The sequence below is a fragment of the Psittacula echo genome (assembly GCF_963264785.1).
Source record: "Psittacula echo genome assembly, chromosome: 17".
NCBI classification, from domain to species: Eukaryota; Metazoa; Chordata; class Aves; order Psittaciformes; family Psittacidae; genus Psittacula; species Psittacula echo.
In genome coordinates this window covers 6,166,990-6,193,898 of record NC_137753.1, presented here as the reverse complement: position 1 = coordinate 6,193,898, position 26,909 = coordinate 6,166,990, and the positions used below count along the sequence as shown (strand labels likewise).

At 43.5% G+C, this 26,909-nt stretch overlaps 1 protein-coding gene across 1 annotated transcript in view; it reads left to right on the top strand.

Moving 5' to 3' along the window:
- KAZN (kazrin, periplakin interacting protein) overlaps window positions 1-26,909 on the top strand; it is a gene marked incomplete at both ends in the record, with an annotated part of 214,706 nt that overhangs the window by 44,536 nt on the left and 143,261 nt on the right. Inside the window, one exon of the mRNA XM_080631247.1 lies at window positions 11,808-11,965. Coding sequence (XP_080487373.1) covers window positions 11,808-11,965 — 158 coding nt within the window. The remainder of the gene's footprint in view (window positions 1-11,807; window positions 11,966-26,909) is intronic.

Genomic DNA, 26,909 nt, shown 5'->3' with positions numbered 1-26,909 from the left:
ATGCTAATGTATTTGTTACAGAGGAGTGTAGAAAAAGGAGCTTGTATTTCCCATCTATTATTTTTAAATAAAAAAATAATTTTAAAGACAATGACATCTATTGCTTTTAAAGATGACAAAATCCCATTTTCTGGAAAGCTGGGCCTGTCAGTTGTTCTGATTGCTTGACTTACGGCTGAGACGCTACTTGTTACTTAGAGTCGTTTGAATCTGTGGATACAGACATAGTTGATCACAGGATAATATTCTTCACTAAGAATACTCTCTTGCTGCATTTTATAGACATAGTTAACAGAAATAACAACTTTAAATACTGGTCTGAAAATTCTGCTTTATTCTAGAAGCAGTTTGTTCAGTTCTGTGCACATAAAAATAAATGACACACTGAAGAGTTGTCTTGAATGTGAAGTTTTTGCTTCGAAGATATAATCGTGTCAGGGTTATTAAATGCAGAATATAGTCTCATTTTAACTTCAATTACATAGACATATTTCTAGACACTTACTTTTATCCCGCATGAATAGTGTTGGTGATCTTGGTTGTAGTGGTACAATGGGCAGTAATTGACACAGTAATGTCAAAATTGCCTAAATTACAAATAAGCCAAAATATCCATGGCCTTGTGCATCCATAGAGGATGTTCTCCCAGGAGCTGAATAGTTTAAATGACTAAAAAAAGGTCTGGGTTTCTCAGTCCACAAACCCAGGTAATGTTATTTCTGCACCTCATAGATTAATGGGCTTGGATGAGAAGGAAATGCAGTACTAAAGCAATGAACAGGCAGGAATTGACAGCGTGTGGCTCTGCTGGCAGTATCAGAGCAGATGTAGCATCTGGTGTGGTCCTCAGTGTCACCTTTATCTGCAGCAGGAACCAAATCCCACTCCCAGGCTCTCAGAGACAGCTGCTTTTATGTGAGTGCTTGATAAAACTTGACCCCCTGATCCTCTGTACTCAGCTGAGGTTTATCAATCTATGTTGCCAGTGTTTGAATTTTAGCTTTTTATAATGCTCTGCCAATGCAGGTTGTTTTTTTAAGAGGGAACTAAGCCACACATTTTATTAGTGTCACATCTTATGGTTTAAGCAGCAGAGATGCTCAAGGAGGCAGCTCCCAAGGAAATTTAAATACTTGCTTAAACACTATCCTCCATCCCTTCTTTCAGCTATGAAAAGCAAATATAGACACATTCAAGGAGAGATTTGCAGGTTGCCAGTTTTCATGACCTTAGTGCAAGCCTCATAATTGTTGACATTTTTTCTTATGTGACAATTCTGTTGGGTTTTGTTGTTGGTTTTAGGTTTTTTTTTTTACGTTTCTAACATTTCTGGTTAAGAGAAGCACCATCTTAAGGGTGAAACAAAGATCTCAAGAGCTGACTTGAACAAACCCAGTTTGTTTAATTTGTACATCTTGGTTTTTAAGCCAGTTTCAGGATTTTGGGTGACCCTCTTGGATTATTGCAACCCCAGGAGACTGGCAAGACAATATTAGTCTCTCAACAGTCAGAAAAACACCTAAATCTACTTTCACTCTCTTCCGGATGTTTGGTGGGAAACACACCAAGCTCAGTTGTCTTCTAACAATTTCAGTTCATTCAAACCCCAGAAATGCCTATGCTTTGTTAAATGCCTTTCAGGAAGTGCTTTCTTCCACCTTTGACACCAAGAAGATGGAGCATCCTGTTTGCACCAGGAGCTGCTTGTTAAACCACAATTCCTAATCAGTAGTTGTATGGCCGGGAAAAACCAAATGAGTCCCTCATCGGTGGTGGCATCTTGCCTTTGTGGCTTATGATGTTTCCATGGGCTACAGAACTTGTATTTACAGATGGGAAACTGGAGCTCTAAGGGTTTAGGTGATCCATCCAAGATCCTGGAGCCAATTTTGGGCAAAGTAGGAGCCAGTCCTCCTGTAGCCCAGCAACACCATACCACTGCCTGTATGCAAGCACAGATGGGCATTGCTCCTCTGAAGTCAGCTCATAGCAGCTGGATATCTGGCCCGTGATGTCTTTGTGTTGGCATATGTAATGTCTGTTGTTCACTTTATCTAAATAAAGTAGCTATTGTTTATGAAATAAGTCACAGAATTAGCTAAAGAGGCCTGTCTGCTCAATAGAAACAAGGAAGTAGCAGCTGTAAAGCCACCATGCCCTGTCCAGCTTTGGAAAGGGTTTTTCAGTTCATGGTAAATGTAAATGGAGTTTCTCTTGCAGAAGTTAAATGTACTGCTTTGGCATCATGCCTTCTGTATTTCTCCAAGTCTGACATTGTTCCTGGCCTGGCAGTTTGTAGCTCTCTGAAGAGTTAAACATCTCAAGTATTTCTGTAAATAACAACAGTCGAACTCTAAGGGTTGATGGAGGAGTCGTAGGCTCTTTCAGCTTTAAAGCACTACTGAAAGCAGGAGTACCCCATCGCTGGCTGCTTTATTCTGTGCTCTGACCTGGGCTCCCCATCATAAGCATGATAAAACATAAAAACATAGCAGAGGAATTTGTTTTCACTTGGGGGTTTTCTTTTAGGGTGAGTGGTAACATTATTTATTACTCTAACTAGTACGGCTGGGAGGGAATAAGCAAGATTTAGGCATGGCATCACTTCTGCAGCTCGCTGGTATCCTTGTAGCTCTAAGTGAGACTATTACTCAAAAAGAAATGGTTTTTTTTTCTAAATGATCCCTGGCAATATTTTAGCTAAACACTGGGCCTTTTAATCTGTAAAACTTTGGCCAAAGTCTGGTTCACTTCAGCTCTCTACCGTGAGGCAATAGCTGTGATTTAGAGATGAAGAAACTGAGGCAAAGAAGAAAAATCCTTTCCAAAGGGCTGATAAAAAAACCCAGAAAGACACAGCAAAATCCAGCAGTTCTTCTCCTGGGTACGTAATCTCTGGAGGTTTAGAACAAGAGGTAGTTTCTCCAGGGAGAGTATGGATACTGTCCTCATTGTATGGTTCTCAAACTCTCATCCCTTTTCTACTCTACTAAAATACGTGCTTTTCGATGGTGGAAGGGGAGTGTAATGCGAAAATACATTTGTTTTGGTGTTACTGGATTTGAAACACATCCATGCTTTTAAGATCAGATGAAAATCGTTGTTTTAATTGAAATAGTTAAAAGTTCAACTTTGTAAGAATTTTCTACACCATTAAATAAAAGGTGTCAATGAAAAGCTTTGATTATTCAAGAGCTGCCACGACTCCACAGAGCTCCACTTCTTGATGTCATTTTTCATTTCCCAACAGGTCAGATTTGTAAGGAGAAACTAATAAGCTGAAAAAATTGCCAGCTTCATTTCTGAGCATGTTTTCCTCTGGCACTTTGAGGGCATTTAGTGGTCGGATGGCTTGCTTTTGCAGCTGGGAAGCTCGGAGTGCAGCTTTTTGCCAGTTAGACACAAAACATTTGCAGCCCAAAGAGGCCAGCTCGTTAGTAATTACTGTAATGAGTCCTTCACAGTGTTTCTCTGAAAGCCCCTAATGCAGACACCAGATATTTTTTTGTTCAGTTAATGGTGTGGTAAATTATTCCTGGGAGGGGGCTCATTGAATGCCTCCTTTGAAACAAGTTAAAGACCACAAAGGAAAGAAAAAGCTGTAGGTCTCTTCTTACCAGGAACAGGAGAAAATATTTATGGAGTGTTTCAGATCCAGATCTTCCCACTGTTTCTACAAACTGGGACAAGTTGGGTCTTCTAAAAAGCAACTGGCACAACCAAATGGAAGTGGCAGATGCTGCAAGGTTTATTCTCCAGCTGCAAAAATGTGGAACAGTGTAGATAATGGAAAACAGGCTCTGTTTGCTCACACAGAGCTACTGCATTGTGATCCCCATGATCAGGGCCTTTGCAACTTTGTCCATCAGCTTCTCCTCTTGTTGGAAGTGAGAGCTGTTAAACCCGTACAAGAGAAGGAGGAATGAGATCTTCATGAGCTTGGCTTTTGCAAAGGGAGATTTCTGCTGCTGCTGAGTGAATAAATGAACTGATGCAATAATACTAAATATAATAATATATTTTATAATAATAATAAAATAATATTATAATACTATATTATAATATAATAATATTTTATAATAATATTATAATATATTATATATAATAATAAATTATCAATTAGCAAATGGTACTGTGGGGGAGGCTTCCTAATCAGTCATTCATCAGGTCAAAAGCAACTGTTGCATGTTTTCCATGTCCTTTTTCTTTGCGCTCAGCAATAGATCCATCAGCCAGCCTCAGTAATATAAATAAGGATGGGCATTATTTATAATCTAGCTCTAGGAAGACCTTATTTTTCTACACTGAATGTGTCTGTGTGCTGTAACACTGAACTGCCTTACATTTCCATGCTTATGTGCACAGGGCTGCTTGTATATTCACCCCAAAGTCAGGGTTTGGAGCTTTCACAAGAGCACTCAATTTGTCCCAAAACCTTTGCAGGCAGAAGCTGTCAGTGCCAGGGGGATGGGGGAGTCTTTGAGAATCAGCTGTGATTTAGAGGAAGGAGAAAACATGCTGTTGACCTGTGTGCAGTCTCGCCATGCCCTTAGTGCCCCACATCTGTGGGTTGCCCAGGCAGCAGAAGGCAAATCCTTGTGCTCTGTAGTCTCTGGTTGGTGTGTTGGTATCACCTGCCTCATTGCTGAGAGCATTTCATAAGCGTTGTGCCCAAAATGCTGTGGAAATGAAAGCTCAGAGCAGCAACAGGCTAGATTCTCCTCTTACGGTTTTGGTGAAAAGTGAGTGCATTTGGGGAGATCCTCATTACAAGTGGGATCATTATTCTTGGGACTGAAGTTGCACAGAAAGTATTATTTCATTATAAAAAGAAAGTAAGAAATATAGTCAAACGTCTCAGCAAAGCAGGTTTAACTGCTCTTCAAAAAGAGGAATCCACTGCGATTTAGAATGTGGGAGATGCTGAAATCCTCTGCTGAAAGGCAGCTGGGCACTTCAGGTGCCCTGCATGTTACAGAGACCTGTGGCTGACTGGTGCAGTGCTGCATAGACTTCATAGAATCAACGAGGTTGAAAAGTGCTTTAAGGTCATCAATTCCAACCATTCCCCAGCGCTGCCAAGGCCACCCCTAACCCATGGCACTGAGGCCTCGTCTCCACAGTGTGTGAACACTTGCAGGGACGGTGCCTGCAGCCCTGCCCTGGACAGCCTGTTCCAATGCCTGAGCACCCTCTGGGGCAGGAATTGTTCCTCAGCTCCATCTAAACCTGCCCTGGTGCAGCTTGAGGCCGGTTCCTCTCGTCCCATCCCTTGTTCCTTGGGAGCAGAGCCCAGCCCCTCCTGGCTCCATCCTCCTCTCAGGCACTTGTAGAGAGCCATAAGGTCCCCCTACTGAGCCTTCTCCAAAATAAAATGGGGAGAGCTTGTAAGGGAAAAGCCTGAAGTGCTTTGAATATGTTTTTCCCTCTCTGCAAAAACCATGCCCGTGATGTTATTCAAGTAGCTGTTTAGTGATATTACCCAAGAATTGCCCACACACATCACTTCTCTTGCTGGACAGTCACACATCAGCAGGTGAGGTTGCTCTGGCACCCTGTGGCTCTAAAGGCTGCTCTGTGCTCAGCTGGGGTGGGTTTTCGAAGGATCTGTGCACACTGTGTGGCTTTTTAGTTTTCTCTCCAAAACCTCCAGTAATGTCTATGGGTGCTGACTGCTTACAGAGGAGTCCAGTGTCTTCTTGTCTTCTTCCAGTGTCTTTTTGACTCTTCTTTCACAGCAGAGTCAGCCAATAAGCCCAAGAATCCTTATACAGCATCCCTTGATAAAATCATGATCGTGTCCATCCTCTTTCATTTAGTCACTCTTGCTAGCAAGAATTAATTTTAGACTCTGCTGGCTTTTGTCAGTAGATCTCAGAATAAAGTATCAAAGGTTTATTTTATTTTGTACTCATCTGGGCAGTAGCTGGAGTGTATAAAATGGGGTCTCCTGCAGCAACTTCACTGCTTCAGCCTCTTCCTTGAAGCAGGCTTTGTAGCAAGCGTATTTTTCCCCTCATCTCTGACAGAAAGCAATTTCCTTCCTCCCCTGCACATCCTTCAGGCTCTGGTGATTCATGCCCCGAAGCACCCTGCAGAAAAACAACTTTGTTGACCTGTTCCTGCTTCTGGGGTTAGCAAATGGTCCTCACCTGAACCTCCCCAATGCAGCACATCACCTCTGATAGGTGATGGAACCTCCCCAGTGAGGGATGCCGCTTCTGAAACACATCATTTTCTCTCTTCTCAGAGGTGATGTCAAAGCACTAGTGGAGGATTGTTCTTGTTTCTTTGCCCTCAAAATTGTTCTTTGCAGTGAGGAAATGGTGAGATTGGAATGGGAAAAGCTGGGAAGCTGACAGGGCTTTCTTTGATAGCTGTAACTTTTACCGCACTGGTTGTCTTGCTCTCGCTTGCAGCATTACTGATGTGATACCAGCCTGAAGCCAAAACGACTGATACAGCAAGGGAAAATTGTCATTCCTTTGTTCTTTCTTTTCCTCTTTCTTTTTAGGGGATCAAGGGTCTCAGCTGGGCATGCTAGGGTTTAGATCTGAGGTCCATAATCTTATGTGTTTGGGAAGAAATTGCTGGGTTTAGTTGAAGTGTTGCTCAGCAGAAATGTTTAAAGCTTAACTCTCCTTCTCACTTAGACTTTTAATGAGCACAAGGCTGGAAGTTCCTCTTGATTTAAATGAGAAATATTAAACATCTTCTGCTTCTGAGAAGTGCCCTTTGGAAGCTGGATTGCAGACTGACACTGGACATCCAGAAAACCAGAGTCAGAAATGCTATGGTGTTTCAGGCTTCTTTGGTGTTACTTTGTGTGTAGGCTGGAGGGTTGGAAATGCAGCTTCTGCTTTCATGAGGAAGACTCAGCTGCTTTTATTTTCAAATACAGTTTCCATTGCCTGCATAGAAAAAGATTTGTTTTGCTAAGCAGAGTTTGAACATCGAGCTATGACAGATGCTGTTAAAGATCAGAGCAAGTCAAATACTTGGCTGCTTTTTCCACCTTCTCACTGGAAAATAATTCTTCTGATTTCTCTAAACCAAGAGAATTACAAATGAGCGAGAGAAGTGTTTGCCCCCCCCGAGCTTAATGTGCCACGAATTGCTCAAACAGCACTAAACTTCTTAAAGGGAAAGAGAAGAAATATTGGAGAATATGGAGCTATTGCTTCAGATAAGATTGGTATAACTTCGGGCAACCTTATTTTGCGTGGATTGAATTACTTTAACATCACAAAGATGGAAGAACTGCTCCACGTACCCATTCCTGGTCACAGTCAGTGTGAATCTGGCAGGAAGCCATTAGCTCAAGGAGGAGAACTCTGGTGTACATTCATATTACTGAAAGCAGATGTGGGCTTCTGGCTCAAGCCAGAATTTCAAGGGATAAAGGAATTTCTCTGTCTTCAATTTTGCATTGGTCAGAAAGGATGGGATAAATCAGTACTTGTGCTGGGAAGATGGCTTTCAGGACTGACGTGTCTGATAGAGATGCTAGTGCAGCCTAGGAGTGATAAGAAAATTAAACCTGCTGCTGCCTGCATGTAGCCATATACCTGCTGCAATTGTGTGTGAGAAGCCTACAGCTTCACAGAATAGTTAGGATTGGAAAGGACCCTAGGATCATTCAGTTCCAACCCCCTGCCATGGGCAGGGACACCTCACACTAGACCGTGTTGCCCAAGGCTCTGTCCAACCTGGCCTTGAACACTGCCTGAGGGTTTTGAGTGTTGGCTGGTGTGAGGACATACAATTCCAAAATGATTGCTTCATGGTGACTTGGAGAATCTCAGCTCCCCCGTATCCACAGCAGAGCATCGCTGTGAGGTACCTCTGTCTTTGTGTGCATTAACTCATGAGGAGATGTTTGGTTTACAAGCATGATGGTGGCCTGGGTTGTGATATGCAATAGTGTGTGATGCACATAGATCCCACCCTTCAGTGAAATTATGATGTAGTCAAGACAGGTCTCAGCTTTTGCTTGCAGGCCATCAAATTCTTGGTAAAACTGATTCTGGAAAGTGAAAAGTGCTGGAGAAATCCTTGAGTGCCTGTGAATGGAGGAATTCTAAGCCCTGATTTTCTTTCTTTCAAGAAATAAAAATTCTCTAAGGAAGCAAAAGCTTTGTGTGGCTTTTAGTTCTTCACTTCCCTTTTCATTAGAGGGGAGAAAAGAAAATCACATCAGCACCACCCTCTGTGCTGGAATGAATCCTTCTGCCTGACTTGCAGAGATTTATAATAGAAATGCTGACAGGCCTTTATTTATAACGGTGTGAACAAATCCATGGTAAGGGGCCTCAGAAAAGCAAAAGTGCTTAAACTTTTAGATGCCTGAGTATGGGAAATATATGTAAAGACTTTCCAGAGGAAACGTTGTCCCTGGCATTGGTGCAGGACGTGTGTGTTGTCAAAATACACCCAAGAGGAGACCAGGAACCAATGAGCAATGCAAGGACCCTGCTGAACAATTTGCCCACCATATGTGAGGTGTCCCTGCCCATGGCAGGGGGTTGAAACTGGATGATCTTAAGGTCCTTTCCACCCCAAACCAGTCTATGATTGTGTGATTACGGTTTTAGGTCTCATTTGCACTATGTGGACCCATGGACTGTGTGGATCATGCATCTTGAGAGAAAGCAGGGACTGATGGTGGATTTGCTGCTTCCCCCCCCCCATCTGGGTCTTGCTGACTACGTGGTGAGGGAGGATTTGTGGCACAGGTGACTTTTGTCTACATGTTATCAGCAAGTTTTGCTCTGGAAAGCAGCACTGAAATGTTTTGGCTGGGGGCAGTGTTTCTTGAAGGCTCCTTCATCTTCTTGTTTTGTTCAGCTGTAAATGAGGTATTGACGTACTGAACTAAACAAAACCAGCCCGTATGGAATTGTCAGTAAGGGCTCTTTATCTTGTCCAGTTTAACCTGAGAGGTAGAGAGCAAGAAAGAAATATATTTGTAAAACTGGGAGGGGAGAGCATGGGAGGAAAACGCAGCTTTTAGGCACGTGGTCTGCAATCACTGCAGTGCAGAGGGAGGGCAGCATGAGATGCATCCAAGCCCTCAAATCTCTTTCTGGCAATGACCAGGACCGAGTACGGTGGAAGAAGTCCCAGATGTCACGCAGTCAATATGATAAACTGTGCAGAGAGAAACTGTGATGTTGGAAAAACTTCCCAAATGTGTTGATGGTCATGTGTTACTTCGCTTAGAGTTTAATCGTAGAATCAGACTGGTTTGGGTTGGAAGGGACCTCAAAGGTCACCCAGTTCCAACCCCTGCCACAGGCAGGGACCCCTTCCACTGGAGCAGCTTGCTCCAAGCCCCTGTGTCCAACCTGGCCTTGAACACTGCCAGGGATGGGGCAGCCACAGCTTCTCTGGGCACCCTGTGCCAGCGCCTCAGCACCCTCACAGGGAAGAGCTTCTGCCTAAGAGCTCATCTCAGTCTCCCCTCGGGCAGGTTAAAGCCATTCCCCTTGTCCTGTCCCTACAGGCCCTTGTCCCAAGCCCCTCTCCAGGTTTCCTGCAGCCCCTTTAGGCACTGGAGCTGCTCTCAGGTCTCCCCTTCAGGAGCCTTCTCTTCTCCAGGCTGACCCAGCCCAGCTTTCTCAGCCTGGCTCCAGCCCTTGCAGCATCTGACAGTCACAAGAGGAACACAACCAGCTTAGTACACTGTCCACCCCAGTGATATACTTGTCACTATGCTGATTTGCTGAAGGTGCCATGGATGCAGGACTCAGTAGCTCAGAGGGAGCCTCTGTTTTGCTGGGTGGAACAACTTACAAATCTGAAATCCCTGTGTTTGAGTGGCTCAGGCGAAAAAGCCCAGTGCTGTCCAGGCTGCTGGGCTGCAGTCTCTATGCTTTCCCAGTGCCTGTGTGTGACTCACTGCCACCCGAAGCCCATGCACTGTATGCTTGGGAAAGCTGAAGCTGGTTCATTTAGTTATTGCAAAGCCCGTATCTTGAATATGATTGATGGTATGGTTTAAAATGGAGACATCCATCACGGTGAGCCTCAAATACCTTTTCTATTAGCGATGAGGTACATGAATACCTCACGCCTGGGAAACCCTCCCAATCCCCCATAAAAACTACTTTCAGTAAGGAGGATCCTGTCCTTTTACTCTTGCATTTTGGAGACACCTGGTTTCTGTTATCAGCCTTTGTCTGGGGAAGATTTGCTCTTGAATGAGTATGGCTTCTAGCTAATCTTTACTACTTTGAATCTTGTGGTAAGATCTTCTTTGGACAGAACTAGGTCAAGTGTATTTCAGTTGCCTCGTGTTCTTAAAACCAGTTTGTCAAAGAGTCCTAAATAACACATTGCCTTATTCATAAACAGCCTGAGCAAATCAGGCTTTGCAGTATATACAGCTGAAGCAGAGTTCAGTGTGTGTGACAGTGATGTGTTACTCTGAGCTGCAAATCAAAGGGCTTCACTGCATGAACCACTGGCAGGAAGAAAATACACTGACCAGTGATTGGAGCCTCATTTGTTTAATGAGCCTACAGTAAAATGAAAACTCCAGCTTTGGGATGGGTTAAAAGCAAATTGCATGGTAGAGCTTTCAAATCTGTAGCAAAGCAAAGCTTTTCATTGGGCAGAAAAAACACATTTTGCCGTTAGTTTCGATATTACAGCCTGTGTAAATTGCAGCATCAGAAAGTGTGTGGAATTGCTGGAGGACTCCTGTGAGCCGTGGAGCTGGTGATTTCTGCTGTGCATGACTGGGAGCAGAATCCCATGTATAATACCTGGGGTTTGACCCTGTGAAGAAGAATTTAAAAGATTAACAGTGTTTTAATTACCTATAATTGTGAATAAAGTAAATGACCAGTATGTTAGTTGTTTGTCTTGCTCTCTGCATACCCTAGGTAATAAAAAGCCAATTTTCTGGCTTCTGCCTTCATGTAGTCTCAAGTCCTGGGTTCCAGCACACTGTAGGGAGCAGGTTTCTGAGCTGGGAGCCAGGAGACTTTTTTTTCTTACTTTAACTCTAGCAATGAGCTCTTATTTGGCAATTTATTTCTTCACAGCTATGCACTACAGCTGCCATATCCTAGGAGACAAGACTTATGGGTTGCTTCTTCATAGAAAGGATCTTTAGTTTCAACTGGCTTTTATGAATGCTAATATGGGACAAACTTACGTAAAGTATTATTTGTAACCAACTATTCTGTTTCAGTATTTTGCAGTGCATCTTGTTCCCATCCATATATTCCCTTAGCTACTGTTGGGATATAACCTTAAATCTTAGAGTTAGCTTTAGATGCACGTATACCTATTGGTTATTTATAATTATTGATCCTTAGAGCAATAACTCAGTACTTTCATAACCCTCATGCCCATTGCAGCATGCATTTACTATTGAAAATACAATTTTGGTGCTGCAAAACCATATCACATAGGGAAAACTGACTGGATGTGGCTTGACTGGGGGAGCAGTGAGACTGAGGTGCTTGGGTTCTAATTGAGTCTGCTTGATATCTGGAACTAACCAAAAATTAACACTCTAGTGTTCACTTAGTGTTAACTCTATAGGATTAATTTAAACTATATCACCTTGTTGCTGTTGCTGCAGTTCTCCATTGGTATTTGACTTCACGATAGTCACTAGCCTTTACCATGCCTTTGATGGCATTCTCAGCAGAGAGGGGAAAGGAGGTCATGGGAACCATTTTCCAGCTACACCTTTCAAAAGCAGATCGTATGGATTCTCAAACTGAGCAATGGTGTCAGCTCCTTCCAGCACAGTTTCATTCCCTTTTTGTTTTCCCTCTCTGTCTCCACAGCTGTGGAGTCGCTTCATTCCTTGAATGACCAGATCTCCCACTTCATCGTCAACAAGTCAAAAACACTGGATGAAGATGAAGATGCCTTTTTGCCCAGCGAGAAGGAATCCCTCAAAAATGCCATGATGTTGATGAGGCACCTTCTTATGGATGCACAGGTAGGAAATCAATAAGCTCCCATTTGTTAGGACACAAGGAAGGCACATTACATAGATCCAGAGGCAGTACATGATTTTCATGAACAGTTTTACCAGTGGAAAACATTAGTCCCTGACTCTTGTTTAAAACTGTCTTTGGCTCCTGAAATCTGCAGCTGCGTGAAAGGCGTCTCAGTGACTGGAGCATGTTGCTTGTGATGGGCCTAATCTCAGATTTAGGGTTGAGAATTGCTCTGAAGTTTCAGGAGAAAAATGAAGCAATACCCATTGATGGGAATCCAGCATCAGCCCTAGCAAAAGAAGTCATTTTGCCACTGAGCATCTGTGCTGAATGCCAGTTTTAGAAGTGCCAGACACATAACTGAGCTGTTGGTTTAGCCATGCTCTGAAACGCCAGTTAGAAGTCATGAAACAATGTGCAGATGTTTCTTTGTGCCTCCACTGCTTTGACATAAAATCTCTGTAGGTTTCCTGCATTCTAGTGTGCTTCCTTCATCCTATAAAAAAGACCCATTTGAAATACTCAGTATATATATTCCCACTTGGTCTTTATTTGTAAAGCCTGGATGGAAAATGGCAACTTGTAGTGGAGGGTTGTTTTGGAAACACGGTGTTCTCATTCCCCTTCTCCTCTGGTAAGCCCTAAACCCTCACAAAGCAGGTCTGAGACTGTCCTGAGCTCTCCAAGGCTGGGATCACACAGTCTGGCCCCCACGCTTGAACCACTCTCATGGGGGATTTTTTGGTCTTGTGAACATCTTATTGGTATTTCCCATATTGCAGCCTGTGCTCATTGCCTCTTGATAGACATATAACAAGGAAATAGGAGGAAATTATTCCTGTAAGGATTAGCAAAATAATAATCTTTAGGATTTTCCTGATTGCTATCCTGTGCTAACGCTGACTTGCCATTGCAAGTACCAACATGTGTCAGTGCTGGTAGTGTTGTTGCAATTACCAGTGCTCCTTTAACCAATGTGTCCCCAGAGCCCAGGCTCACTTGCTGCCAGCACTTTACAAGTGTCCAAATGGAGGAGGCAAGCAGAGAAAGCTATGTATTTTTGTGTTTTACTCCCATATCCTCCCATGTGGAGTCTGGTGGTTCTCTTATCTGTCTCACTTTCAAAGCCTTTGGTTCTAATTACTTTGGCTGGTAGAGATCTTGGTGCATGCAAGAAGTGGCCTGGGGATCCCTGCTATTAGTGCCATATTAATGTTTTAATGTTGGATGTATTTGCACGGGGAGTCAATCCGGGCTTTGGAGGCTGTGGAATGCACAGTGAGCAAACCATTACAACTGTGCTCAGGATATCATTTCTATGAGTATGGTGTTTATGTCCCTGTGGTATGTCTTTGGACAAGTCACCTCCGTTTACCCCAAACCAATGGACAGAATACTGCTGAAATGTCACAGAGGACACAAAGGGTTAGATTGTGCATTTGGATTTGCTCTCGTAGTCTGTGCTGGAGGTGGGAATACACTGGGGAGTCAGGCAGGAGAGTAGGCAGGTGCTTACAGGCATCTTCATCTTGCAGATTAAAATAAATACGGGGCAAAAAGGCACCTATTGATAATCTCCTTGTGCAGGAATCCTTTTTTAGCACTTGAGAATTGCTCTGCTACTTTATCAGTTGTCCTGAATACATGTTAAGTGCCTGTGATAGACTGACTGATTAAGGAAATGCTATTAACAACGGGGAAATGTCAAGTGCTCCTGCATCCTCCCGATGTGCGGGGATCCTGGATCGCTTCCCAGAAAGGACAGGACTGTTTTCTGCCTCAGAGTTCCAGGTTGGAAGGATGACAGGGTGAGAAGTGTAGTGGTAAAAGGATAGAACTAAACAAGTGACAGCATCAAGTACAAAAAACCCCAATAAAATGAGGAAACAAGTGGCTGGCAGCAAGCTACCTAAACAGGAATATCACCACCAGTGTGTGCATATGAAGTACTTGCCAACCCTGACTGCAGAGTGCCCTATGGCTCTAATTACACAGGAGGAAAAAACATCACCAATGCAATTATTTCCCTTTCCTGACCTGATCTCATTTCTTCCCAGCTAGTGTTTTTTATGGGAAGATGGAGCCCTGCAGCTCTAACCAAGATTGATTGTGCAAGGCTCTGTGCAAAGATAAGCTGAAATCCAGTGCATGACCCTTTTACTCCCTTTTCTCCTGTCTTGGTGTGGACCTGATTTTGGCTGGTAAATAATCTGAGGAGAGAACATCCAGCTTGAAGTTTTGGGTAGGAATTAGCTGGACTGCTAACCCACTAAAAGTGATGGAGCAAAGGGGACAGTTAATGGCCATTTCTCACTTCTCTGACACTATGAATCTGCTTTGAAAGCACAGCCAGTGGGGATGATGTCTCATGTTTGCAGTCTTTATGATGTGGAAAGAAATTATACGAAGTTTAATAACCCTGCCTGGACACCAGCAGGCCAGAAGATCTACCATGGATCTAACCTTGATCTTGAGTCATTTTTCTGGCTTAAGATGAATCATGAAATCAGTCAAACGTAGTTTTCCACTGTGGAAAATGCTGTGAGCATTTTTGGACTAGGCTGTGCTGAGGACCATGTGCATCTGCTTGTGAAGCTGCGCTGAGAGGGTGGAATAACAAGGATGCTTATCAGCATGGAGAAGAGGAACAGAAGCACTGGAAGGGTTGTTCAGGGTTTCACAGCTGTATTTTCTCATAGTCAGAATGTGAACTCCATGCTCTTGAGAGTCAGCCCAGTCCCTTCATTAGGCCATACTTATTTCTCCCTTGGCTTCTTGGATGAGCCTCTTTGCCCATCTGTTTTGTCAATTTACTCTACTTTTTACTGATTTTCATGCCTCAGTTTTTGCAGTAGTGGTGTACAAGCACCTGTGGTGGTAGTGGCTATGGCTTTACAGGAGAAATCTGCCATGCTGGATGTCACTTATTGGTAAACATCGGATAGAGAAACAGCTAAAATGGGGAGAAAAATCATCTCATCTCCCATATGTGATAGGGCTTTCTCCCTGGGAAATGGGGCATTCCCTTGCATATTTTGCCCTCTTCCTGCCTCCATAAATGTCATCAATGTCACTAAAGTAGCACTGGCAGGATGAGTGTGAGCATGGCGCTGGGAGCTGGCAGAGAGGCTGCTGCTGCTATGTCAGCCCCGTCAGCAGTATTAAACTGCGTGCGGGGCTAGATAATAAGCTCTGTGGAGTCTCTCAGCAATAGGCTGTCAGCTCAGATTCTGCCCAGGGAAGACAGTGATTTAATGAAAGTCATTACAATCTGCGGGGATCTCTTGCCCCTGGTGGTCTCCATCCATTAAGCACCCCGGATAGGATTTCCTCATCATGAAAATACCCCTTTGGAGGGACTGCTCACTGACCTGCACGCTTGCTGCTGGGCTGGCAGAGCTCTGGAAAGGGAGCATCACCCTCCCTCTGAGTGAGGGTAGGAGCTCTGCAGCCGCATTGCTCCTTTCTCATATTTGTTTCAGGTTTGCAGCAGCTTCCTGATGTCAGGCTGGAGGTACAAAGGCGTCATCTTCCTCTAAGCAGCGCTTCGCGAGTCATCATCTGCATAGCGGAGCCGAAAGAGGGGAGAAATCCAAGGGGAAAATTGAGACAGTGTTATATGAACTAAAAGGTGTACTTAGGTAATGTGGGTGCATAAAAGCAGAGAAAGAAAAGGTGCACTTATTCTATGACATGTTCCATCCTCCACATGGTATAGGAATGAATAAACAATTCACTTCTGCCAGACAGCCCCGTGCAAGATGCTGCTGCAGGGCTACGGCAGCCTATGATAGATTGTCATTGTTGTCAATCATTTCTGACAGTCCTATTATCCTCAGAAAGGATGTTTGCTCTGTGCGTGTTGTTTTATAATCCTTAGAGGTGGAGTTTTATAGCCTAGCAGTGTTTTTTTCCTCAGACGTTTCCCTAAGCAGGATTTATTGCTTCTGAGACACGTGAGGTGAATCCATTACACCTTCAAACTGTAAATCTCCCCTCAGCTTCGCCTAAATTACTTCTCGGTTTGTTTTCTTTTACTTGACTTTCTGTTTCTAATTGCTATTGTGAGAGACTTAGCTGGCATGGAGCAGGAGGAGCATCACATTCTAAGGGCTGAGTCATACGCAGCAGCTCTAATGTAGCAGTTTGCCCAAGCAATTTGCCTAATGAATTGAAAAGGTCCATCCAGGCACCAGCATCAGCCTTAGACACAGGGTAATGTCCTCTCTTATATGGGAGAACACATGTAATTTTTCTGGATGCCTGACCTTAAAAGCCAGGCTTGCAGGAAGTGCAGTACATTTACTTGCTTCCATAAAGTGTTTAATTGACTTCAAGTGGATTTTAAGTTCTTTGGGAGAAACACTATCTTTTCATTCAGTTCCTTTCCTAACAGTGATGTGATTATTGTCTGGGCCCTCTTAGGTCCTTATAGAAGGTATAAATAGACACAGAGACAATCTTTTGGTTTGGACTCGACCTTTCAGAAGCAATCATACCACAAATGATGACTTAAGAGCAAGATTAGCTTAGTAACCTGCTAGGGCACCTGGCTTTAGCTGGATTTCGGTTGTTGACTAAGTATGAGAGCAAGAGGATGTAGATATTCAGCCACTTCTCTGCCAAGGGGGTAATTTCTTTCTTAGGCAAAGACAGAAAATAAACATGGTGGTACTGGTAGCATAAGTTGTGAACAAAATAGCACAGACATTGCCCCAGAATCAGAGGGGAAAGATCTCTTTCATTTACATTTAGAAGTTTTGTTTATTTGTCCTTAAGTGTTCCAGCACTTTGCTGTGGATAAAATGGCTCCAGCTTTTGTTAACTAGTGGGACAAACCTTTAGCAAGTGTCTACCAAGGCAGGTCTGTAGGTATTGCAGGGCCACCCCGAGCAGGGCACACAGGAACGTATCCAGGCAGGTTTGGGATGGCTCCAGAGAGGGAGACTCCACAACCCCCCTGGGCAGCCTGTGCCAGGGCTCTGCCACCCTCAGTTGAAAGATGTTCTTGCTCATGTTGAGGTGAAACTTGCTGTGGTTTAGTTTGTGGCCATTGCTCCTCATCCTGTCACTGGGCACCACTGGAAAGAGTCTGGCACCATCCTGCTGGCACCCACCTTTGAGCTATTGATGTGCATTGATGAGATCCCCTCTCAGGCTGCTCTTCTCTGCACTAACCAGGCCCAGCTCCTGCAATCTCTCCTCATGAGAGAGATGCTCCAGAGCTCTGAGCATCCTTGTGGCCTCGGCTGGACCCTCTCCAGTAGCTCCTTGTCTTTCTTGTACTCAGGAGTGCCCATTCCTTTTCTCACTTAAAAAAAAAATATATATATTTCTTGGGCTGTTTTCCATACTGTTTTTTTCTGCAGTGTTGTCTCTTGTCTTTCCAAGGCGGCTACTACTGAGAGGGCTGTGATAACAGCTGCAGAACTAATAGCAGTACAGTGCTATTTCATCAACTGACCTTTAAAGAGAATTCCTATTTTCTGTGGAGGTCTGTTGTACAAACCCAGCCATGTTGTTGCAATGTTTTGCGTGCTAGTTAAACACTTACCACCATCTGCTCCTCTGATTTTCAGCAGACCATGCTTCAGGAGCAAAATGCCAGGACCTTTATTTTCACACGAGTGGGTCATATTAACACCAACAGGCAGAAAAGGGAAGGGAGGATTTGTTCTTTGTTTCAATAAACTTGCATTATTCAAGTTCTAAAAGCATCCTTACCACACTGATGTGTTTTAGAAGCTGCAGAAATAGGTATGATGCTAATTCTTTGTTATGGAATGTTGCCAAAATGCAATTGTCAGTTGGCAGTCATGTATGTCAGCCTTCACATTTTGTAAGCTGGCTTGCCTTGGAAAAAAGCTTCAGTTAAAATCGGGATGTATTTAAGGGAAAGCCTGGAAATCAAACCTGCTGCTCTGCGTATTGTATTTTTTTACGTTAATCTTGCCATCCCATTTCCCTAAGAAGAAATCTTGTTAGCCACTTCCAAGTTTCTAATGATCCCGCTAGGTCTAGTCTGAAAGGGAGCTGAAAAGCCTCTTGCTCTTGTTGAAGGATAAGAAGTTAAAACACAACCTAGCAAGCTTCATCAAGGACCATGTTGTGCCTAATGACATCATTAGCATATGTGATGTGAGCCCTATTTGCTGTGCCTGTCCCTAAACATGTAGCTGACAACCCACTGCCTCTCTTCATGCTCAGGGAGAGTAAAAATTGATTTGTGGACTGTCTCTATTAGTTCAATTTCTTTGGGGAATGATGTGCTGTATAATGAGGGGAGATCAAAGATACCCTTGAAATAGGTGTGCTGTAACATTCCTGCTGCAGTCTTTACTAGCACAGCTCTGTGCATCAAGAGTCACCCACAAATGGTGGGGCTAGGTAGGAGCTGTGATCCTCTTGAATGTTATATACTCTTGGCATTTAGCTAGCACAGGAGGAGGAGATTTGGCCCATGTTTTCATCTGTCTGACACCAACACGTGTGTTGAGCCTTTGGTGCTGGGTAAGGATAGTTGTTGCTGTACATTTTCAGTGTCATCGCTTGGCAGGGTTGTCATCTGAGGGTCACTGTGGTCATGTAGCCTCTGCTGTACCCTGGCCAGACTCTGATCCCATCCTCCCCTGGGACTGGGAAGAAAGAGATGTCTTGAATGTGTCAAATCCTTATCTGCACAAAACATAACTGCATCATGAAGAGAATCACAGTTCAGCTGGTTCCTCACGAGTGGATGCTTCTTGTGTCTGAGGCTCCTGCCGTCCCTCTGCTGTGGTGCTGTGTCTCAGTTTGCTCCTTGCCTTTGTGTGCAGTGTGTGTTGCAGTTCTCAATGTGCCTTGCCCTGTTGCTGCAGAGCTGTGCTGGGGGGCAGTGGAAAAAAGTGATTTCCAAGGCAGGGAGGAGACAGTCATTGTATTGCGGGGCTGAGCATTGGGATGAGGGGGAAGGTCAGCTTAAATGATTCAGTTCTGGAAATGAAGCAGAACTTAGGAGGGGATAGAAAACTGTCACAGTGGGGGCAAGCCTGGAACCATGCAAAGGCTGGATTCCCTTGCCTGCCGTCGCTGCAACAAAATATTTATGACACTAAGTAATGGTATTGAAAAGCAACATTACATTTACTACCACCCAAGTCCTGTAAGATTGGAGCTGATGGTAATGCGTTGGGTACAACATGCTTCAGCACTGCGACATCGGGTTGGTTCTGATTTCATTCTCCCTCTTTCATATTTTGCTTTCGTTTGGTACTAAAAAGTACCAAAGGAAAATGCTGTACTGACAAATGCTCATTATTCTGAGTTAGCTTTGATATTGTGGTTGAAAGCTCAGAAATGTTTCATTATTTGCAGCCGTGCAAGATTAAGAGACTTAAAAAAACCAGGAGACCATAACCTCATGTGTAAAGGATGCAGGAGTGAGACTCTCAACAAGTCTATTATTCCTATAATTGCTTATAAATTAGTATTGACTTTTATGTTTTCATTATGGTGTGGAGGTCAGCAAGAGAGAATGGTCATGCCAGTGGAGAGGTTGAAGTCAAATGTTGTATAGCAGCATGTCAGCATTGTGCTTCAGAGAGAGAGAAATACACATATGTCTAAATATATTAAAGGGTATAGCACTTGAGAAAACAAGATAGACACCTTTCTTTGAGTCAGAGGGGAACCAAGGCTGAGTAAAAGAGAAAATGTATAAAGAAGCTGAGATCTCTGCAGGGAGATAGTAGATAGCCAGTACATACCCAGATAATTCCAATTTGTCAGCTACCTTCAGACACAAAATGCCCTCACACCTCTGAGCAGGGGGTCCAGGACAGAGCGTTTCAAATGCAGAGTCCTGTTGAATGCCAAAGAAGACGATGACAATTTTGTGTCACTTAATCTGTGATGTATGTTCATGATGGGGGTGTGTGTGTGTGTGCGCGCGCGTGTGTGTAAAAGCGAGCGTTAATGAGAGTCATGAGAGATAAACGATAAGGATCTTCCTAAATGCAGAAGCAGCAATTAGGGGAGCCGAGAGTGTATCTGCTATCGCAGCACTTTAGCAGCAATGCAGAGTTTCACTTAATAAGAAAAGAAAACCCCAGTTGTGCAGCCAACAAATGAAACACAAAATCCCGGTTAGCTTCACTCTGCGCTCGGTGAGCAGACATGAAGGACATGGAGGGAATAAAACACTTTTTCCTGAGTCTTCAAGTGCTCAATATGTTTTCTTCTGCCTAGAGAGTCTCTTGCTCTGTTTCTAGTTAACAAATAAGCAAAAGAAAACCCCACAAAGCCCCCAAAGCAAACTGCATCAGTACTGTGTCACTGTAATAAGCCACCAAGAAGCCCAAGAGCTCCATCACCAAGCAATTCTTTCTCTTGAGCCAGCTGCAAACTTTCCCTCCAACCTGTAAGCTCAGGGGTCATCAAAGCTGAGCCCAGCTGGGAGGTGTGAGCCAGCCAAGCTTTACATTTTTATTTCGTCTTGGTAAAACTACTAACTATTGAATGGCTCTGTGAGATAGAGCAGGCTCTGTGCTCTTCCCCCACCTCTTGACATTTGCTATAAGTGCTTGCTTGGTAAAAATTAACTGATTTCTTTGCATCCATCCCTCAGATGCTGCATAGGGAACTCGTTTGGCAAAGCAAAATCTGTCTTGGTTTTGAATGCAAATTTAAATGAAAGAGCTGGTTTTCCAAAGAGCATGCTGGGTCTGCTATTCCTGCTAAAAGAGGCAAAAATATTCCAAACAGCCATGCGAGGTAACCCTGGCAGCAGATCTTGTCCAGATGTTGTAACCCTTTAGGCTTTAACTCCTTCTAGGCTATAGGCTAAGTTGCTTGCTAGTGGAAGCATCCATGTTAAACATGCTCTGTCTGATTCCATTTGCACAGAGCTTTGGCAAACAGTAGATTTTCTCTGGACTCAGATTTCCCGAGCAAGAAGATGGATTCACTGGCTGCAAAACCCCTTCATCATTTCAGATCTGCTGTTCCTGTTGGAAAACATGTCTTGTATCTGTTGTGTGAATTTAATGATGTAATTTAATTCCGATCTTCCTCATTTATCTGTGAGCTGGGAACAGCATTTGCCTACTTCACAGTGATGGTGTGAGGCTCTTCGTTCATTAATGTGAAAAAGCTTTGAGATCCTTAGGATGAAAATTGCTTTAAATGATGCTGTTAATAATAAATATCAAGTAATGCACCTTGGTACCTCTTAGCAATAATTGGTGCTATCATTTCTGCCCAAGCTTTCCATGAATTAAAAGGCTTTGAGTGGGACTAGAACCATGAATGGGATTGGGACCAATTAACATCTCGGGTTTTATGTCTTTGACTCTCCTGTTATGGGACTCTTGGGAAACTCCCCATGGGTTTTAATGGGGCAGTGTCAGAATTCAGACCCAAAGGTATCTGTGGGATAACTGCTAGATAACCTGAGTTCTGATGGTAGCTCCGTTGCTTAGTGATTAAGCTAAAAGCAAAACTGTGCTAGTTTACTATTAACATAAATGGAATTAGCCACTCTCTGAGTTAAATGTTACATGAAAATGTTCATTATAAAGAAACCATGACTTTTTTTCTTCTGATATTTGAATTTAATTTAACTATCTTGTTGCAATACTGACAGTTTTTGACCTGCTGCTTGTGCTTAACCTCCACTTTAGCATGTGGAGGCTGGAAAAACCCATCATTTGCTGCTCGGTCACCCAACTCCAACTTTTATTAGATTTCAAGCATGCCAGACTTCCTCTCCTAAATGTGTACATGCTCTGAATCTGTATCCCAGGTAAATAAAGTGCTCGTCTAAAGAAATTACCTGATCTTTCAAATATATCAACATTATTTCTATGGAAGGGGAAAGCACCGATCCCTGAAATGACACATAGGATGGAGCCAGGAGAAAGGACCACGTGAATTAAAACCAAGTTAATGCTTAAGAAAGCTGGTAGCCAGTAAAGTGTGAATTTAGAGCCAAGTGTTGCCTCTTTACCAGCAACCCTGGCATCCCCTCTTATTTTTGCCAACTATGAATTGCATTGCACGAAGCACTGTGAACATTACTGATGCCACATGGGGGAGATGTTGAAGAAGAGCTGAATTGCTCCATCCTGGCACATACCGACTTCCCAGGGCAGAGCAGTCCGAGGTGTTTAGGAGCCTAATTCCTCTGAAGTTTCCCTCCTATATCATAAGCATTTAAATAACCCCTATAAAAGGGGTCTGTGGCAAGCCATCTGAAAAATGGTCCCTCTTGGCTTGACAGTGTGTGCAACACCTTCCAGTGGCTGAAGGTGCTTTTACAAGCACAACCACAAAGTGATGAAACAAGGTAAACTAAGGAGTGACGCAGTCAGAGTGCTGAATCACTTCATTGTGATGCAGTGCTTTCTGCTAGCATCAGTGCATCTCTTGCACCTACTGTCTTGGTATGCAGTGATCTGCAAGGGAGGGGTTTGAGGAGCAAAGGGAGCCATGTGGAGCAATTGGCAGGATTTCTTGCTGCTCTTTCCTTCATATAGGTCCATACACGTGGGTTGTGATTTCCTCAAGCCCACTGGCCATCTTCCTTGTTTCTTCCTAAATTAAGACTTTTCACACTGCCTGTGAGTTACTGGTTAAAGCTCAGCTGTGCATGAGAAATCTCCAGAGAAATGGCTGTAGGGAAAGGGGATAGATGTACTATGTGAAAACAGAAAAAGTTGGGTTTTCTTTTCAAAATAGCTTTCCAATATTTGTTAATTTTTTTGCAATGATTTTAAAAAATAGTTTTTCTGTGGCTCTGAGATGTTTTATAATATTCTAGCAGCTGGGTTAACAGGTACATTGGAAAAGGGGGGGGTGTGAACACAGGGGTAGGTATCCTGGGGAAAGTGAAGATAGCCAATTTTTTAGCTTGAAATAAAAAGAAGAAGAAAGAAAAAGAGAAAAAGAAACAGAAAGTGAAACAGCTGTGAATGCACAATGCATCCCCCAGAAGCAGGAGGGCTGAAAACACGCTTCAGCTGACTGCAGGGGAGCTTTGCCTCCTCTTTCAAGCATGACCTTCCCTTTCTGGCCACAGACTGCCAGAGGCTGAGAGAATATAACAACTTCTTTCCTCTCTGTCTTTCTGCATAAAGGAATTCCAAATCACTGCATAATGTGTGCCCCAATTAATATTCCCCAATTGTTTCCATTTCCCTTCCAAATGATGGCAGTTTCCATTAGTTTTGGCATAACGGTAGCAAGAGGAATGTCTGTTTTTCTGCAATACTTAATCTCTCGTTTTGGTGTTTGTAATGATCTCTTCACATCTCAGGATTTTTCTTTTGCCTTTTTTCTCCATCTGGTTTTGACTTACATTGTGAAAGACCTAAAATAAAATCATGAAAACTGTCTTAATCCATTACTACTGGGTTTGTACATTATTAATAATGAAGGCAAGTGTAATTAGGCTGCAGAATGCACAGTGAACACAACATTAAGATATCCTTAAGCAATATCTGTGGCTGATGCTCATCTTTTATTGGCACATGCCACCAAGATTCTACATGAAAACAGTATTTGTGTCTGGCATTGCCTTTACAGAATACAGGGGCTTCAGTTTTCACTAGTTGCCACTTAGAAGAAAGCATGAAATTCATAGCAATGACTGCTCGGCTCTAAGTGCAGATCCTGGTCTCAGCATCATTTCTGCTTTGCTGAAAACTTCTTCCCCTGTGCCCTTGGTCGTTGAGCTTATGGGATGCTGTGGGCAGAAACTCCTCTCTAAGAGGTGCTTCTTTTGCCACTTGCAGTCTTCTTTCCCATGGCAAGCCCCTGTTATCCTCATCCCCACACTCAAAGCAGCTGCCTGCAAAGGAGGCCAGGAAGCAGCAAGGTGCTTTCCCACTCTTTTGCCAGTGTAATCTGGTGGTGTGATCCTCTGCCCATGCAGTCCTGAGGAGTGACCTGTGACATGGAAGACCTCTTGAACCAGGGGCATCAAAGACATCTCCCTTTTGACTTGTTGCTAAGATGGGGGCAGGAGATCGTTCATGCACATCTGGTGCTGCAAGGACATCACTGCCACACAGCTATCCATGTCCACCATGCCCCATCCCTCCCTTTTCAACAGCTTCGAGCTGCTGGCAGGGAACTGAAAAGAGACCTTTTGAAGAAGACTGATGTTTCGCAGGGCAGATGTGTCAGCCACAGCATCTTTGTCAAGGGCTATTATTCCAAAGCAAACTGCTTCAGAGTCATTCTGAATGATTTCAGGTTAGATCCTTCCAATGTTGGCCAGATTGGGCCAACTTTTCAAAACTCAGCTCCTTTGAATTTTCACAATGTGACTCCTTCAGCACACAGTTGCATTTACACAAATGGCATCTGGTCTGAAATGGGAGCTGAAGTGGTACTCCGAGATCCTTCCCATGTGGTTAGAAATGTAGAGGAAGCAGTTCCCATGATTACAGACTTTAAAAAGCCCCATGAATAATGCACTTGAGTTTCTGTTAAAAAGCTGTGGCAGCAATGCTCCAACTCATATCAGTGAATGTGTAATTATAACTTCTCCATGTGGCCATTTGCTGCTTCCACAGCTGCCACTTTCTGTGACACTGCTGGGGTGAGAGGGACCAGAGGCTCTTCCAGCTCTAGGTGCCCACATGGGGCTCATCAGAACCCTTTCCTGGTTAATCCCAGAAGGGAAAAGACTATCTGGCAAATGCTATTGGTAACTTCTGTTCAGTCTCTGACATGATGAAGGGGTTCTAGGTCAACAGAAGTGTTGATCCGTAGGCATTTACTGTCACTGGGTTTTGGGGTTTTGGGGGGTGTTCCTTCTCTACCACACTGATATCCTGTTAAAGTTGGTGCAGCAAAAGAAGCCAAATTCTTGGTGTAAACTTGGAAATAAAGGGGATGCTTCAAAGCTGCTCATTGCAATCGTTAATCATTGTCCTTGCAGCCAAAGCATGGCCATGATCTACTGCCAGTACCCCTGGATGGTTCCTTGCCAAAGCTCCCAAACACATCATTATCTTCTGTATGGACTTGAGAGGAGGATGAGGCTGTTACTATCCAAAACGCGGGTGGAAAACCATCACAGGTTACTGTCTAGAGCAGTAAAGGACAGGTATACTTTGGTAGCAGGTACTGTAGCTGGCACTGGCATCAAACTGGTAGGAGTGGGATGGATTGAGGTTCCCCTCTGCTGGCAACTTCAGTTCCAAGCCCTCTTCCGCAGCCTGGCAAGCCGTTGTTAACACAACCCTTCCTGTCAAAGCCAGAATTATCAGCTGAGCTGAATCTTCCTGCTGTGCTTACATTGCTCATATGATCACTGATGACTCTGCACAAACAAGAAAACAAACCAGTCTTACAGCTGTGTTAATGGAGCAGCTCCATGGAAAACACGGAGAAATGCAATGTTTGCAAAAGGCAGAAGGGAATTGATAGTGGAAGGGATTTTATTGTGGCGCATTTGAGAGTACAGCACACATTGGATAAATAAATAAAGACCTTACAATAATACTTGGCAGCAACTCCTCTAAATCTCACAATGTGTAAGTTTCTTATTTGAGTTGATTTACTGGTGTGACAAAGAAGCGATCATCATTAATCAAAATAACTCACTCCTGTGTATGAAAGCTGAAGTTAGATGAAGGTCATGGCAAAGAGATGATAAACTAGCTTGGGGTGCTTAGTGGTTGGGATGCAATAGGAAGCCCATTCTAGAGGGCAAACAGGTTTGTGCAAATGCTGATTACTTCTAAAATGGATTTATTTTTTCTTTTTAAGTAAGGTTTGTATCTACAGCAGATTCACAAATGTGATGTTCTGAAGTGTGCAGGAAGGGATGATTTCCACCCTGCTGTTAGCAGAGAGAGGTATGTATTGAAAAGCATTTGGTATTCTCCTGGAGGCAGGGAGGGAAGTAAAGATTTGGATAAGATATGCAGGAGTGGAGAAGCAATACTGCTCTGTGGGTGCCAAACCACATTTTCTGGGTCAGCTTCAGGAGCCTGAGCCACTGACATGTCTGAGGAATTTCTGTCTTGTGCATAATCAAGATTTCTATCTCGTGCCTAAATCCATTTCCATTTAGGAGAGTGTGTTTCCTTGTCTTTCGGTGGTGCAATGTGTCATTGCTATGATCCTCACGCTGCTCAGGTCACGCTAGCCCATATAGCGTCCTGCCGAGGAGGACGTTGGTAGACACCTTATTCAGCAGTTTGCTGGTGGCTGAGCCCCAAATAAGGCAAAGCTGAACAGGCAGAAGCCCAAGAAACCTTCAAAATGCTTATGCTAGTGGCTCTTAAATTCTATGTTTTGCCTTGAAACTCACTTCTCTGCTGAAACGTTATCTGCATTCTGTCTACAAGTGAGAAAGCAGTATCTAAATTCAACCAAAAGCAATTGCTCAAAACAGTGAGGAGTGGCAGTGCCAACAGACAACAGCAGTGAGCATTTTGGTGTAGAATTATCAATACCTCTCTCGCCATTAGCATTTGTCATTAAGAGACTAAGTTGAAAGCCGTATTTCACCTGGATAACACAATGCATGGCCTTAGCAATGCTGAAGGGACACCAAGTCCCTTACAAATGTTATTTAAAACTAAGCATTTTGCAGTTGAGGTCTATTTTCTATTCTTCTTGTCCCATGGACACCTTCCCATTGCAAAGCTTCCAGGAGGTACGGGAGATTTCTAAAGAATCTGCTTATACACTTTCTGTTTGCATAATGAGTAACACAAACGCTCCTGGGGACTGCAAACAGCATGGAAAGCAAACAGAAGATCGACTCCCAAAGGCTGGGGACCAGTCCAGTATCATGAAAGCAGTAAGTTATAATATAAATAGCATACACCTATGGCAGCTCATGAATTAAATTACATTTCCAAGAGATCTCTCATGGCAGCCTACTAACATAATGTACTACACGCTCAGAGGCAGGATTTAGCTGATACAATGAAAGGGGGAGAA